This window comes from Protomyctophum bolini, assembly GCF_963924005.1.
Source record: "Protomyctophum bolini genome assembly, chromosome: 15".
Taxonomy (NCBI): Eukaryota; Metazoa; Chordata; class Actinopteri; order Myctophiformes; family Myctophidae; genus Protomyctophum; species Protomyctophum bolini.
Window position 1 is genome coordinate 28,692,108 of NC_137876.1, and position 15,882 is coordinate 28,707,989.

Consider the following 15,882-nt stretch of genomic DNA (forward strand, 5'->3'; position numbering starts at 1 on the left):
AGTAACGGAGTTTGTTTATGTATCTTTGCCCATAAACGGCCTGCTTTTATCCAGCACACCTGTCACCAACAATACTCACAGCTGCAAGTGGGCTTACTGTTTATAGATTCTGCTTATCCTTAATGGGTCTAAAATGCCCTGTGGGCCTGTGTTTTAATAACTACCACTTATAATGCTTCCCCCAACATCTGTCACATACATAAAGTCCATTATTACTTGGAGGAAAGGGAGGGAGGTGGGAGCCTGCCGGCAGAGTCTTGGCAGTGGCATGTGGTTAGAGAATTGAACGCCGTCTGTTGACCTGCTACTGTCATTCTCCTCTGCTCCTCGCCATTAGTGACAATTTAAAGTCAAGTACAGGTCCTTTCTTTTTAAATTACTCTGTAGGCGTACAGCAGAGCATACAGTAGTGGGACGCGCAGACAATAGACACAACTAGCCTGCAGACATGAGAATCTAAAGATTAATGTCATTTGCTATGTATGTGACATCAACAAGTCTCACGTTCATCAGTCTTGCCATTGTTTCAAAAGGGGGTCAATAGTAGTCTAGTCTAGAGATTAGACGAGGTCGGCGAAGGGTTGAATAAACAATGGTTTTCCCCCATTCCCTCAGCCGCTACCTTCAACGTGCCCTTGAGCAAGTCTATTTGTGTGTAGTCCCTGCACACTTCTGCGTTTTTTCCGAGAAACGTGTCCAGTCTGCAAGGACCTTTAATGTGCGTATAGAGACTGTATAGAGTTTAAACTTCCACTGTACCTGGAAATATAAAAGTTATTTATATATTTTTTTAAATCTGACCCGTCTGTACTGTACTGTACTGTGCTGTACTGTACTGTACTGTACTGTACTGTACTGTACTGTACTGTACTGTACTGTACTGTACTGTACTGTACTGTACTGTACTGTACAAGCCCTCCCTGGCCTGTGTGTGTCTATATGTTAGGCTGTGCAAAAGTGACACTTTGTGAACAAACACTATAACGCTATTTCCGTTATAGGGATACAGCCACACATAGCTGTCTATAGGAGTTGTTGCACCACTCAAAAATACCCGCTCTACGAGCTCAAAGCGTGTTTTGAGCTTGTAGAACAGCTATTTTTGAACCAAACAAGAGTTTCACTGCGGATTGAAAAAAAGTACAGTTGCAATTCAAGTTTGTTTCACTGAGACGAGACGTTTTAAATGGTTACGGCCTACGGGTCCATTTGGTTACATTTGTACATTCTCAGAGTTAAAATGTCACTGAGGATTTTACTGGAGAGTACATTAGTGTCTGTCTATCTGTCACTGACCTTCGACCTCCTCTACCCCTCACCAGCAACTGCTAAGGGAGATGCAGCAGATGGCCAGCCGGCCTTTCGCCACCATCAACGTTGCCTTGGAGACGGACGAGGAGCCACCTGACCTTATTGGAGGAAATGTCAAGGTGAGCGTGACCTTTATTCTCTGTCGTCCATGTCACCCGACAGTACGGTGTCGTGTCTCTCCTCTCTCCCCACGACATGGTCAAGGCAGATGGCCGTCCACCCTAGAGCCTGGGTCTGCCTGACGTTTCTTCCAGTTATGGGGACGTTTCTTGTTGCCACTGTCTCAAGGGTGGGACAATGTCTCTGTCTGCTCTAGATGTAATGTGTCTTGAGACAACTTGTTGTGATTTGGCTCTATAATATTATGGAATAGGGAACTTGAAATACCTTTCTAGATTTCGAGAGGGTCTCAGTCACCACCTTATCTTGCTTGCTGCTAGACTACAGTCAAATATTCCATAATCCTCATATACAGGATTATTTTTCTTGTGGGGGCGGGGTTTGAATGACTTGAGGTGATTCCATTAGGTTCCTTGACAGCCGGTGGAGAGCCCAGACTGAAGCTCACTTAGCACGGGGAGTTTGAAGTCTAGTGCGGGTCTAGCACGACTTAATGAGAAGCTCGACGCAGCCCCATCATGTGTGAATCTAGGACGTGCTTGATGGAAATGGGCTGCAGATGAGTGATAGTGCTAATGCTGCTTGTTAGACCAGGTACAGCGGATTGGTGGCTGTGCATTCTAATGGGCCGGTTAGCTGAACTTTGCCGACTTGGAACATACTGTAAGTAGATGCCGAGGAGGATGAAGTATTCAGAGAGTTGGAATGAGTGAACTTGGGGAAGAGTTTTAGTTGGGTGTCATAATAGAGTGCTTTAATGGTAGAAAGTATTGAGGTAATGTTGAGTTGGAAAGAGTTGTGGTGCAGTTGAAAAGAGGTGGTGTGACAGCACATTAGAGGTAGAAACAGTGTCAGAGTGGAGCTGGCGTTTATTTATTTATTTGTGTTGTACGTGATAAATAGAGGGATTCGGTTTCACTACTGATGTATTGCTGTTGATTTAGAAATGGACATTCAGCAGTGTTCTGTTTCACTATTGAAATATTACTGTAGATTTAGAAATAGACATTTGGTCTAGTCTTTGAAGTAGAATTTATTTCATGAATGGTAAGAAGACAAGTAATGTGAGAAGGCCAGCCAATGGTGTCTCAGTCGGTAAGAAGCCAGGGCATCTCTGCACTGTACTGAATCAATACGATAGAATTGTAAAGTGAGCAGGACCTGTACAGATGATTTACAGATAAGGCCAACGGGATAGCAGCCAGTTTAGATGACGGCCAGTTGATGTGTGCCACACCACAGGGGTTAAAGTTCACAAGACATGATTCTCTGTGCAATGCAAGTCATGAGGAGACAATTTTAGAAGAGAGTAGCTATCGATGACATCCTGCCAAATGTTTTGAATTACATCACGGCAAGGTGACTACACCACACAAACCTTTATGATTGACTGATAACAGTGGCGACATCAGTAGAGCTTAAGTTGCAGCACGGTAGATTAAATGGCATCACGGCTCCTCTTATAGAAATGGCAACAGAGTGCACGGCACTATGCACAGAGCCGTAGGCCCCCACTTACTGTACACCCATGACTGTATACTCATGTGATGGATGACCCCGGAATGCAGATGCGCTGCTGAATTCTAGGCCTATTCCGGCAGGGTGGCATGGGTCCCCGGGACAGTGACAGGGCCCCCGGGACAGTGACAGGGCCCCCGGGACAGTGACAGGGCCCCCGGGACAGTGACAGGGCCCCCGGGACAGTGACAGGGTCCCCGGGACAGTGACAGGGTCCCCGGGACATTGACAGGGTCCCCGGGACAGTGACAGGGCCCCCGGGACAGTGACAGGGTCCCCGGGACAGTGACAGGGTCCCCGGGACAGTGACAGGGCCCCCGGGACAGTGACAGGGCCCCCGGGACAGTGACAGGGTCCCCGGGACAGTGACAGGGCCCCCGGGACAGTGACAGGGTCCCCGGGACAGTGACAGGGCCCCCGGGACAGTGACAGGGTCCCCGGGACAGTGACAGGGTCCCCGGGACAGTGACAGGGCCCCCGGACAGGGCCCCCGGGACAGTGACAGGGTCCCCGGGACAGTGACAGGGCCCCCGGGACAGTGACAGGGTCCCCGGGACAGTGACAGGGTCCCCGGGACAGTGACAGGGCCCCCGGACAGGGCCCCCGGGACAGTGACAGGGTCCCCGGGACAGTGACAGGGCCCCCGGGACAGTGACAGGGCCCCCGGGACAGTGACAGGGCCCATGCATCGCACAGGCTTTGGCTTCCCAATGGCAAGGTTACTACCAGCGAAGGCTGCAAGGCCCCCCTGGGTAGAACTGTGGTTATTTGACTCCTTGCTAGAACAAGAGCAGATCACTGAGACGCTCCCATGTCCTGTATCTGGTTCTCATTCTCTCTCCCTATCTCCTTGTGTTCTCTCTCTCTCTCTCTCTCTCTCTCTCTCTCTCTCTCTCTCCAGTTCTTCTCTTCTCTATATCTGGTCCATCTTCTCTCTAGCTATTTCAGTATGCTTATCTCTCTGTCTCTATCGCGTTCTCTTTCTCCCTCTGTCATGTTCTTTCTCTTTATCTGCTACGCCTTCTATCTATCTGGTTTCTCTCTCTCTCTCAAAATTAAATAAAAAGGGTCTTTATGTTTACATTGCCAAATATGCCAAACATGAAACAAACCAAACATAAAACAAAATCATAATAATAAAAACTCTTTCTCGTATCCTCTTTTTGTGTCTCCTTTGTGATCCTCTTTCTATCTCCTCCCTCTTGTCCTTACATAGCCCTCCACTTATTCTATCTCCTCTGCTGCCTCGTGTGTGTGTGTGTGTGTGTGTGTGTGTGTGTGTGCGTGTAGTGTACGTGCCCATGAGTGCCATGTCTGAGTCTGTCTAAGGATGTGCGTGCGTGTGTCTGGGGCTGGTATCTTGTGGCACGTGTGTCTGGGGCTGGTATCTTGTGGTGTGTGTGCGTGTGTCTGGGGCTGGTATCTTGTGGTGTGTGTGCGTGTGTCTGGGGCTGGTATCTTGTGGTGTGTGTGCGTGTGTCTGGGGCTGGTATCTTGTGGTGTGTGTGCGTGTGTCTGGGGCTGGTATCTTGTGGTGTGTGTGCGTGTGTCTGGGGCTGGTATCTTGTGGCGCTTGTGTCTGGGGCTGGTATCTTGTGGTGTGTGTGCGCGTGTGTCTGGGGCTGGTATCTTGTGGCGCGTGTGTCTGGGGCTGGTATCTTGTGGTGTGTGTGCGCGTGTGTCTGGGGCTGGTATCTTGTGGCGCGTGTGTCTGGGGCTGGTATCTTGTGGTGTGTGTGCGTGTGTCTGGGGCTGGTATCTTGTGGTGTGTGTGCGCGTGTGTCTGGGGCTGGTATCTTGTGGCGCGTGTGTCTGGGGCTGGTATCTTGTGGTGTGTGTGCGTGTGTCTGGGGCTGGTATCTTGTGGTGTGTGTGCGCGTGTGTCTGGGGCTGGTATCTTGTGGCGCTTGTGTCTGGGGCTGGTATCTTGTGGCGCGTGTGTCTGGGGCTGGTATCTTGTGGCGCGTGTGTCTGGGGCTGGTATCTTGCCATAAAACCAAGTTGCATCAGAAGCCAGTCCTCCTTCAACCCCTTCCTTCCTGCCTCCTATTCTTCCATCTCCATTCCCATCTTTCCTCCTATTCTCCCAATCCAGCCCCCCAGCGGAGGAGCAGAGATTCCATTTAGATCTTCTGCTTCCAGCTTTTGTCCTACTCTTCCAACACTATACCATAACCATACTACCACAATATACCATACTACCACAATATACCATACTACCACACTAGGCCTGTCCCCGACTCAGAACCTGTAGATGTAGTCATATCTACAAATCAGACCCAGTCATGTTCTAACAATAAAGAGATAAAGAAATAAAAAAAAATCCTATCAAAAAGGGGTCCATGGCCTAATGCATATCGAATCAGGTCATTACACTGCACTGCATGTTCTCTGTAGCAGGTGTCCATGTTCTCTGTAGCAGGTGTCCATGTTCTCTGTAGCAGGTGTCCATGTTCTCTGTAGCAGGTGTCCATGTTCTCTGTAGCAGGTGTCCATGTTCTCTGTAGCAGGTGTCCATGTTCTCTGTAGCAGGTGTCCATGTTCTCTGTAGCAGGTGTCCATGTTCTCTGTAGCAGGTGTCCATGTTCTCTGTAGCAGGTGTCCATGTTCTCTGTAGCAGGTGTCCATGTTCTCTGTAGCAGGTGTCCATGTTCTCTGTAGCAGGTGTCCATGTTCTCTGTAGCAGGTGTCCATGTTCTCTGTAGCAGGTGTCCATGTTCTCTGTAGCAGGTGTCCATGTTCTCTGTAGCAGGTGTCCATGTTCTCTGTAGCAGGTGTCCATGTTCTCTGTAGCAGGTGTCCATGTTCTCTGTAGCAGGTGTCCATGTTCTCTGTAGCAGGTGTCCATGTTCTCTGTAGCAGGTGTCCATGTTCTCTGTAGCAGGTGTCCATGTTCTCTGTAGCAGGTGTCCATGTTCTCTGTAGCAGGTGTCCATGTTCTCTGTAGCAGGTGTCCATGTTCTCTGTAGCAGGTGTCCATGCCATGTTTGTTTTTATCAGCAAGGCAACCATGAAGTCACTATGACCTATGATAGAAACTCTGATTGAAAAGGTTATGGTGCTAATGGAGTGTCGTGTGTGTGTGTGTGTGTGTGTGTGTGTGTGTGTGTGTGTGTGTGTGTGTGTGTGTGTGTGTGTGTGTGTGTGTGTGTGTGTGTGTGTGTGTGTGTGTGTGTGTGTGTGTGTGTGTGCGTGTGCGTCATTAAAGTTGTTTACGGCCGTGGTAAGAAGTTTCCCCCTCAGTCTTCCTCTCTGATGCTGGTGATGTGAGAAATATTCACCCCTTCCGTACTCATACTGTATATGTCCAGGCTATGTGCTCTTGTGCGTTTGGGCATCATGCTTCTGACTGCGTGCGTGCGTGCGTACGTGCGTGCGTGTGTGTGTGTGCTTGCTTGTATCTTTCCATACATGTGTATGAACTGGCTCAGCTTAGTAGTGGTCAGAATGCTGCAGGAAGCTTGAGTTAATTACTGAAGGTAATTTAACTCAAACCTTAACCCACTCTGCCTGGACAAGCCTGATAAGAGTGTGAGTGTGTGAGTGAGTGTGTGTGTGTGTGTGTGTGTGTGTGTGTGTGTGTGTGTGTGTGTGTGTGTTGGAGGGGTCTTCGGTGGTCTGAAACAAAGCTCAGGAATGTCTCTGAGGAGAGAACAGAGCTTTGAGGGAACATCTTACAGAAAGCATACATACATGCTCACACAGCTAATTTAAAAGTACAAATAATTGAATTGACGGAAGGTTTTTTTTAAGTCTCTTAAATTCTGCTCAAAAGAAAATGGAGTGGGGTGCTGCTGTTGACAGAAGATAAATTGTGTTTTTTTATTTCAACGTCAGTCCAGCTGACGTTCTTTCAGAGAGGCATGACTCTCCCCCCAAGCGAATCATCCACTGCCGTCGCAATTTAGAATTTTGCCAGTTTGTCCTTTCTTTAGTCCTGTTCCCAGTCAAATCTTTTTTTTGGAAGGCGAGGCGACAGCAATGATGCCAACAACACTGGTAAAATAAGACAGGAGATCGGTAAACAAGCCAGACCCTGAAAGCAGCTGACAGCTGTTGCATGGGAGGGGGTAAATTGGAAATTAGGTGCCCAGTTAAAGCTGCTATAAGCAATCTTTTTTTGGTATTCAGACAGCCAGCAATGAGTAAAATGCTCCAGAACTGTTTTAGTCTCTGTGACACATCTAGGGGCCACAATCTGCCTTCAAAGGAAAATCTTTGAATGCAGATTGTGGCCCCTAGATGTGTCACAGAGACTACATTCTTTGGGAGTGTTTTACCCATAGGAGGCTGTCTGAATACAAACCAAAAAAAGTAATTAAAATTGACATATTGCTTTAAGAGCCTGAAAAACAAAGAATACAAAAAAATACATTTAAATTAAAAGCTTCTGTTTTTCTCTTTCTCTTCATTTGTGTGTGTTTTTGTGGTAAAGCATTAAATAGCAAACATACAGAATTCACAGAGTCAATAGAAGTAGATACTGTACTTTCCTGAGGCAACAACAAATCCACAAATGTTCAAACAAACCCAGTCTAGGTTTGGAAGGCTACTGGCAAGGCTAATGGTGCTGCATCGTTCCAGTCACTCTGTATAAAGCTGGCCTCACACTTACAGGGTAATTGGGGACTAGTTCAAGTGGGAACTAGTTATCCTGTAGTGTGAGAGGTGCAAGGATCCAATCTTAAACCTTCCATTCTGCTCGCAGTTGCACCATTATCAAACATGTTTGATTTGCATCTACAGTCGGACGGTTGCGGCCACAATAGCTGATAGAGACAAGTGAATACAAGCATTCTAGAGTGGTTGGCACTTCAGGCTGGAATGTGATGCTGTGTCCATTGTGAGCCATTGGAGTCCAGGTGCATCAGACTTTTGGCACACAAACCATGAAGAAAACAATCTGCTGGGTAGGTACCCTCACAAAAACATGCAGTAATCCTGGTCACTAAACTGCCTCCCCCTGGCCAGCCGGGGCGCCTGGTGGAGGGGAAAGGAACTGGTTGGAATAACGTGTTCCTTCCACGCGCTACGTCCAACCATGGAAACTCCCCCCTGTCAGGTGTAAAGGAGCAACTTGGACACTCAGGCATGAAGGAAGCATGAGTTCAAGTCCGTTGCTCTCCCCTTGTCCCCCATGGGGACTATGTTGGTGGAGGGTGTGTAGAGCCCAGGATCACATTAGATGATTGACACAGGGGTGAAAAATGGGTTACAAAATCGTGGGATTAAAAAAAAGAAAACAATCTGCTGGACAGCTGAGATGGAGGAAATGTATGGTGGTGGTTCATTGTTCAGCCAGCCACGATAATCTTAATAAATTATCCTGTGGTGTGTAGTGTGCAATTATGTAGTGTGTGTGTGTGTGATGCGCAATTAATTAAAGATATTGTGGTGTGTGCATGTTTGAGATTAGACAGAGTAATATTTTCCCTATATTCTCAGTACATGATGGCACCCGATTTCAATATTGGTTTTAAAACTCCTGTAGTGTGAGCCCAGCCTAAAAGTGTCATGCTGTAAATTTTAACTAGGGGATACAGGGTTACAGGATACAGGATGACACTAAAAGTTGCACTTACACTTGCATAAATTGCCCAGTTTCAGGAAAAAAATTACTTGACCTTGAGGGCAGCCTGCTGTGGTAATGTTCTCTAAACAGTAGTCATGTAGCGCGCTAATTAACACATCTCATACTGATTGCACTTTAGATAACATAACACAGTGAGTCAACTGTGCAGCCAAACGGTACAGCAAACACAACACTTTAGCTAACATATAGTGAGTCAACTGTGCAGCCAAACGGTACAGCAAACACAACACTTTAGCTAACATATAGTGAGTCAACTGTGCAGCCAAACGGTACAGCAAACACAACACTTTAGCTAACATATAGTGAGTCAACTGTGCAGCCAAACAGTACACCAAACACAAGTCAAAGGTTTTCAAAACCACTACACACTTAAAGGGGAATAACATTCATTTTCAACATTGAACTATGTCATTATCACAGAGAAATGTAGTAAGCGTATAATTTTTTTTTTTGGCAGCCCGCCAAAACTGTAGCCTACGTTTTCTAGGATTTATATTCTTTAATCCGTGTTTTGATCGGATCGAATCGTGAGCTGCCGCTCGTTAGCATCACAGTGTAAGTGGGACAGTGGCCGCGGCCATTTTGAAGATGCGTGGATTGCTCGCACATCCACTTGCACTCTATGTGCTGCTTTCAATGGCCTGTATCTCCAAATCGGCGCAATGAATGCCGTTTCTGGTGAACACAAGGTTTTTCAACGGCTGACAGCAGGACGCTGCGGTACTCGCGATCCTGGCGGTCATTGTTAATATACCTTAGAGGAGTTGTGTGTGTGTGTGTCCCCTTCTGTTTAGTCTAGAACTGGAGGTCCAACAATGTAATTGTCTGGGTGTCGCCCAAGTTTAGTGTTCTGGTGTTAATCTGCACTCTGCACGCTTTCCTTCACTCCACCTCAGTCACTTGCACACTCACTTTATCCAAGCCCTTTGCTTACAGTGTAAGCAAAGCCTCTCTCACCTGTACACACACACACACACACACACACACACACACACACACACATACACACACACAAGACACTATGCCTCGTCCCCTCTCTTCCCTCATATCAACTAAACTGTTCATAGCAACTGAGTCCATTGGGACCTACACAAGCAACACACACATACCTGCACCCCCTACAAACATGCATGGAAGAAAAAAACATGCTGCATTTTCACACAACAGACACACGTCGTACATGCACACTTTATAGAAACACACAAAAACATGTGGGCACATACAGACACATGGTGAAATGTTTACTTCGCGAACATACAGATATGGTGCAATAGCAATCTAACCTTTGGTTAGACATATTGTAGCATTGGTTAGACATAAGGTTGGTGAGGGGTGTGTTAAGATGACCGGATGATGGGTGCGTTAAGGGTTGGGAGAGGGTTAAGGTTAGGTTTAGGTGTGCTGCCCGGTGGGAGATTAGGGTTAGGGTGAGGGTTTGAGATGGGGTTGTAAGTCTAATGACTGGTCTAACCAATGACTAGTCTAAACTAAGTACTCACACATGCTGGTACCGTGTGCACACACACACACACACACACACACACACACACACACACACACACACACACACACACACACACACACACACACACACACACACGACACTATACCTATTAACCCTGTCTTCCCTCATATCAACTAAACTGTTCATAGCAACTGAGTAATGTTGTCCTAAACAGAGGGCCACTTGGGTACATTTAATGTATGAGACACGCAGAGAGAGAGAGAGCACATCTCCTTCCTGGAACACATTCTCCGGATGCCTCCTGTGTCTCTCGTCTCCATAATTTAATATTTCCACAGGGCCAGTGGCGTGCTGTACCTGTAGATAACATGTCTTAAGTTACACGAGAACCTCTACAGTATACATGCATCCAGAACAGAATTGCCCCCATTGTACCACATACAGTATAAGAACATTACAGAGGATAGACTAGACACTACCCCACATTAACGTGCACACACAGGCATACTGTGTATTATACTGTACATCAGTCAAAAAGCATATACACAAGCTATTACTGTACCATTCTTTTTTTACACACACACACACACACACACACACACACACACACACACACACACACACACACACACACACACACATGAATACACAAACAGATTTCTTTCTCTGTCTCACCTTAAGCGCACACACACACACACACACACACACACACACACACACAGGTCTGTGTAGCAGCTCCCAGGCTGCTTGTGTGACAGGCGGTTTTGGTGCTAGTGTGAAAGGTAAGCCTCAGAGAGATGGAGCACAGAATGGCATGTTTAAAATGGGTCAGAGTCTGAATATCATTACTGTGTGTGTGTGTGTGTGTGTGTGTGTGTGTGAGACAAAGTGGAAGGAAAGTGTATTTTTATGTGCGACTAAGAAGGTGAGTCACGTATATGAGCTTGAGTGCGTGCGTGAGAGAGAAAAAGTGTTTTTTGGTGTATTATACAACTATATACAAGCTTGTGTCTGTGTGCGTGTGCGCGCACACAGACACACACACACTGTAGTTGGAATACCATAGTGGGAGTTGAGCTTAACTCTCCAGTGTGCCGTCTGATGTGGGCAGGGATTTGGTGTGTGTGTGTGTGTGTGTGTGTATGTGTGTGGGGCATACAAGCTTGTATAGTTGTGTGTATGCAAATACTGTGCAATGCATGTGTGCGCGTGATGATGGTGTCACAAGGATGTGAAGCCATGCCATGCCCTATTTTCCTGTTAGCCTCTGTTGTTCGACTCAGAGAGAGAGAGAGCAAGCGAGGTAGACGAGTAACCATATTCTATTCTGGAGGGGGCAGAGCGGTCCCTGTTCCTTCCTGTATCCTCACCCGAGGAAAAGCCATGAATAGTGGAACAGGCGCGGGCTGTGTGTGCCCGGAGATACAGACCCTAGAAGTGTGGGAGGATCGTGTGTGTATATATGGATGAGCTGCAGATCAGCACAAGACAGACAGCATTAGAAACAGCATGAGTGTGTGTGTGTGTGGGGGGGGGGAGAAGACATACTGGGAACCAGGGGAACACATACTGCACCGTGCTACACCGAGAGGCTCACAATCTGGTCTCCTCAGATGCTCAGACTACGGCCTTTCATGTCTGTGCCATTTGATAACCAAGGCCTGTGACAGTGTGACACCCCCCCTGACTCCGCCCGCTGGTCGTGTGTTTGTGTTCTTGGTTGATTTTCTCTACCTTCTTTTTGTCTGTTAGCTGGCAGGAGCCGTGGTTTTTAGGGGTTAGGCATTCACCTGGGCCCGGAGCATCCCAAAGCACATGAGCACGTCTACTGAGTCATTCTACAGCTCTCTCTCATCCCGCATCATTGTAATATCTCTCTCGCGTCCAGCATTGCACGTTTCTTTTTACTTTACTGATTTACTATGAAAACCTGCATCTCCCGTCCGTCAGTTATAGTCACCCCCAGAGCCATCGAGTAAAGCCCAACACACACCGTCTGTGAACACTGCGCGTCAAAACAGCCGCCCAGGTGGATGCGTGCCCTCAGGGCGTCTTACAGGTTTAGTTTGCTGCCTGTATGGTTCAGCATCCTACAACACCCCTATGTAATTTGTGTCATTATAATTCAACTTCTCTCCCAATTATATGATTGTGTTAATTATGTGATACACTCTATCCACTCCTGGGATTTACGTAGCCTGGTTAACCACTCCCCCTTGAAATTGCATCACCATTCATTTGTGCGGAAGAGTCTGGACCCTGCTAATGCATGTTTGGCTGCGGGAGTACAGCGTTGACAAACAACCTGACCAGCCAGTCAGCGTAAAACAAACGGTCCACTGTCTCATACACCCTTTTCTGGCTTGCTCCCGTCTTATCGCTGCTTGCAGCTATATTTTGTTAATTAAATTCCTTGAGTTGGGTATGTTCAGTGTCTCCCTTATTGTTATACTGCCTCTGAGCTCGGTTATAACAGCACATCTCACTTTGGCACAACATTGTGTGCACTCACTCAGCGGGGGTGGGAGGGGGGGCATCCAGTGTCTCCTGTGTATATCTCTAAAGGGACTGTTTGGAAGGTCTAGGAGAGGTTTGATTTTTGTCTTTACAGGAAAAAAGGGATAGTCACTGCAAAGCCCCTGTTGTCCGTGTCTTTGAAGACAGCCGGCGCTGAATGGGATTTGTGAGGCTTGTCGATGTATAATGCTTTGTTTGTCAGCTTTTTTATTTCATTTGTTTGTTGTTTTGTCTTTTCAGACGGTCCCTAAGCCCATCGCCCTAGAGCCTTGCTTTGGCAACAAGGCTGCCGTACTCTCCATCTTCGTCCGGTTACCCAGAGGCACCGGGGGCATCCCTCCCCCAGGACAGTCTGGTAAGATGCCTCACTACCTCTCTTCAGCCCTTTCCCCCTGCATTATTCTCCCTCTTTGTAGCATTTATTTCTTTGCAAGACCACGCAAGTCTTTATTTGCTCCCAACCACTCTTTTAATGCTTTCTTCTGCGCCTCTCTCTCTCTCTCTCTCTCTCTCTCTCTCTTTCTCTCTCTCTCGCGCGCAGCATTTTAAGGTTTAGATTCATTCTGTTTATAAACCATCATTAAATTGAGCCCATTCTCGTTGTTTTCCGTCTCTCTCTATCCCCCTCATCGTCTCTCTATCCCCCTCATCGTCTCTGGCACAGGCTGTCAAAAACCCAGATTTTAAACCGTTGTTTCACAGAGAAATATACATTTTCCACCTTTTCTTTAATTCAGAAATCTGTAGGAGCTTTGAACTACTACTAACGTTGGAAAATAACTACTGTTGGTCAAGAAATTACTTGGTCCAGGATGTGACCGAATCTCAGCGCTGCAACGTAGTGGGAGGTCACAGATAGTGTTGTATGCTATGAATATAATGAGCAACAATAGAATCTATCAACAGTGAAACAGTTACAGCAGTTGTCCTAAGCAGGCATACTGTATGTTATGGTAATATAGTATACGTCCCAGTGGTCCTTTGCTGTCTGTGGGTGAGTTGCACACAAAAGGTGAGAGAATTATAGCCTACTTTTAAACATTTGAGTAGACTCTGTCCTACATATGTATAGCATTGCAGATTCATCCTAAAGTATCTATCTAAAACTACGTTTAGAACTTGGACTCCTAACCTCCTTTCGCTATTTCAGAACATTTCTCAACTATGATTTTTTTTCATGCATTTTTCTTTAAATTACAAGAACTTTACCATGTGTTATTTTGTCCATTCTTGTTTGAATTCATCAATAATTACATTTCTTCAACCATCTTGTTTAATCAAGGAACAAGGAAACTGTATTCCTGGTTAAAACAGAGCTTGAAATGATTCATAGCCTATGATCAATTACCCACAGAAGATAAGATTTGTGTTAAAATATATATATTCAGAATTTTCAAAAATGGATAAAGTGGTTAAATTTACTAATTTAGCTGGGGACTCCCTTGAATCCCCCCAAGGACCTCATGTTGAGAACCACCTGTCTACATAATCATATTCATAGACATTCACCCAAAGAAATATACAGTACAGTATACAATGTACAGCAATGTTGTTTTCGTCGACTAAAACTAAGTCGAAAAATGTCCTACCTTTTTTCACTGGTGAAAACTAAATGGAAACTAAATGAAAACTAAGCTATGATGACAAACATAAGACTAAATATATTGACAATTTCATCAACAAATAAAAAAAACTAGACTGAAATGTTGACAAGAGATCCAGTATGAATAAAAGACGAGTCATTTTACACTTGGTTGCATGCTGAAAATAGCAGATCTACAAATCAGAAAATAGCAGATCTACAAGCTCACAGCATTGTCAGCAAGTGTAAAATCAGTCATTACGACGGCATCAAGGCCCGCCAAAATACATTTTAGTCAACTAAATCAACTGCAGATTTAGTCAACTAAAATCTTATGATATTTAGTGGACTGAAACTAGACTAACACTAAAACATTCCAGGTGACTAAAATGTGACTAAAACTAAATGCAGTTTCATTCTAAAGACTATGACTAAACTAAAATAGAAATTTGCTGCCAAAAACAACACAGATATACAGCGTACATAGTACATACTGTGTACACTACTGTATGCACAAACACACAAGCTACTAGTACAGTATGCGATGCATACAGTAAACATAAACTAGCACGCACACTAGCACTCCCAAGTACGTTTTCCCATCAGCCTCATTATTGTTCAGCTCCTCCGGTAACCTTGGCCCTATATCTGTTTACAGTTTTCAAAATGTCCGCTGGCAGAAACAGGTGCTTCCAAATAGCCGAGAGGAGGCAGTTCTCAGATTAGCATCTGGGCCTCGTTTGGCAGCTTTGATCTGCTCTGCCTCACTCCTTCAGATCAAGGAGTGGGCTAATGGTCTGAACACGGAGCGCTGAAGACGTGTTGGGCTGTACGATTAGCGCAGGATGTGATTTTATCCGCAGCGGTTCCCTCGGGGGTTTCTACGTGTTTTCACTGATAGGCCATAGATGTTGGCGCAGCAGGGTAAACACAACCTGCACCGGAGATGAAGGGTGAACTCGCAAGTTTGTTCTCAGGAAGTTCACAGCGTGTAGTGCATTAACTGCCGGTAATGAAGCGCCTCATAAATTGACGATCAAATGCATTTGGAGAATGTGTGCTTGTGAATTGCTTGTGTACCGTATGTTCGGCCGGGTGGGAGCATGAGTATGCATATATTGTTATGATGGAGAAAGAGCTTCCCTGATCAGACAGTGTTTTCAGCAGAGTAGAAAAATTGCTTTCAAATTGATTTCACACGTGCGTGAAAGAGACCAAACCTGTTGTCCAGAATAGCGTTCCATGAATTGAAAGGCTGTAGTTTTGATCCCTGGGCCGTATACCACCTGTTGTATGGGCTTAGGTTCTGTAACACATACCTTAAAGGCCCACTTCACCCCTTTTGCAACCAGATCTTATTTTAATGATGTTTGGGAGACATGAAACACTTTCCTGGGGGTTTTATGTGGGCAATGTGTTTTTATTTTTTATGAATACATGGCAGTGAATGGAGCCGGCTGGACCAGCTCATAACAAACCTTATTTATGAACAATTGAGACCTTTTGTAAAGTAATCACTTCTGGAAAATAACAGAAGACATATCACAGGTTGTTTTCTAATCACTTACTTTTCAATGTGCACAGAGTGCACAGTATATAATTTTATCTGAGGATCTAAACAGCAGCAGGTATCGTTTCTGGCTCCGAAGTATCGCGAGATTTGGCTGCCAGACAGAAAAAGGCGGGAAGTCTCGCGATACTTGGTGGGTTCAGAAAGGTACTTTGTGTAATTGTTATAGAGGTATGGTATCTAAAAAACACAGTGTACATCGAATA

At 45.8% G+C, this 15,882-nt stretch overlaps 1 protein-coding gene across 2 annotated transcripts in view; it reads left to right on the forward strand.

Annotated features, from left to right (window-relative positions):
* Nucleotides 1-15,882, forward strand: part of atrn (attractin) — a 135,716-nt gene that overhangs the window by 118,240 nt on the left and 1,594 nt on the right. For both annotated transcript variants that reach the window (XM_080784406.1, XM_080784405.1), the window contains exons 27-28: nt 1,323-1,430; nt 12,765-12,879. In XM_080784406.1, the coding sequence (XP_080640532.1) occupies nt 1,323-1,430; nt 12,765-12,879 (223 nt within the window). The remainder of the gene's footprint in view (nt 1-1,322; nt 1,431-12,764; nt 12,880-15,882) is intronic.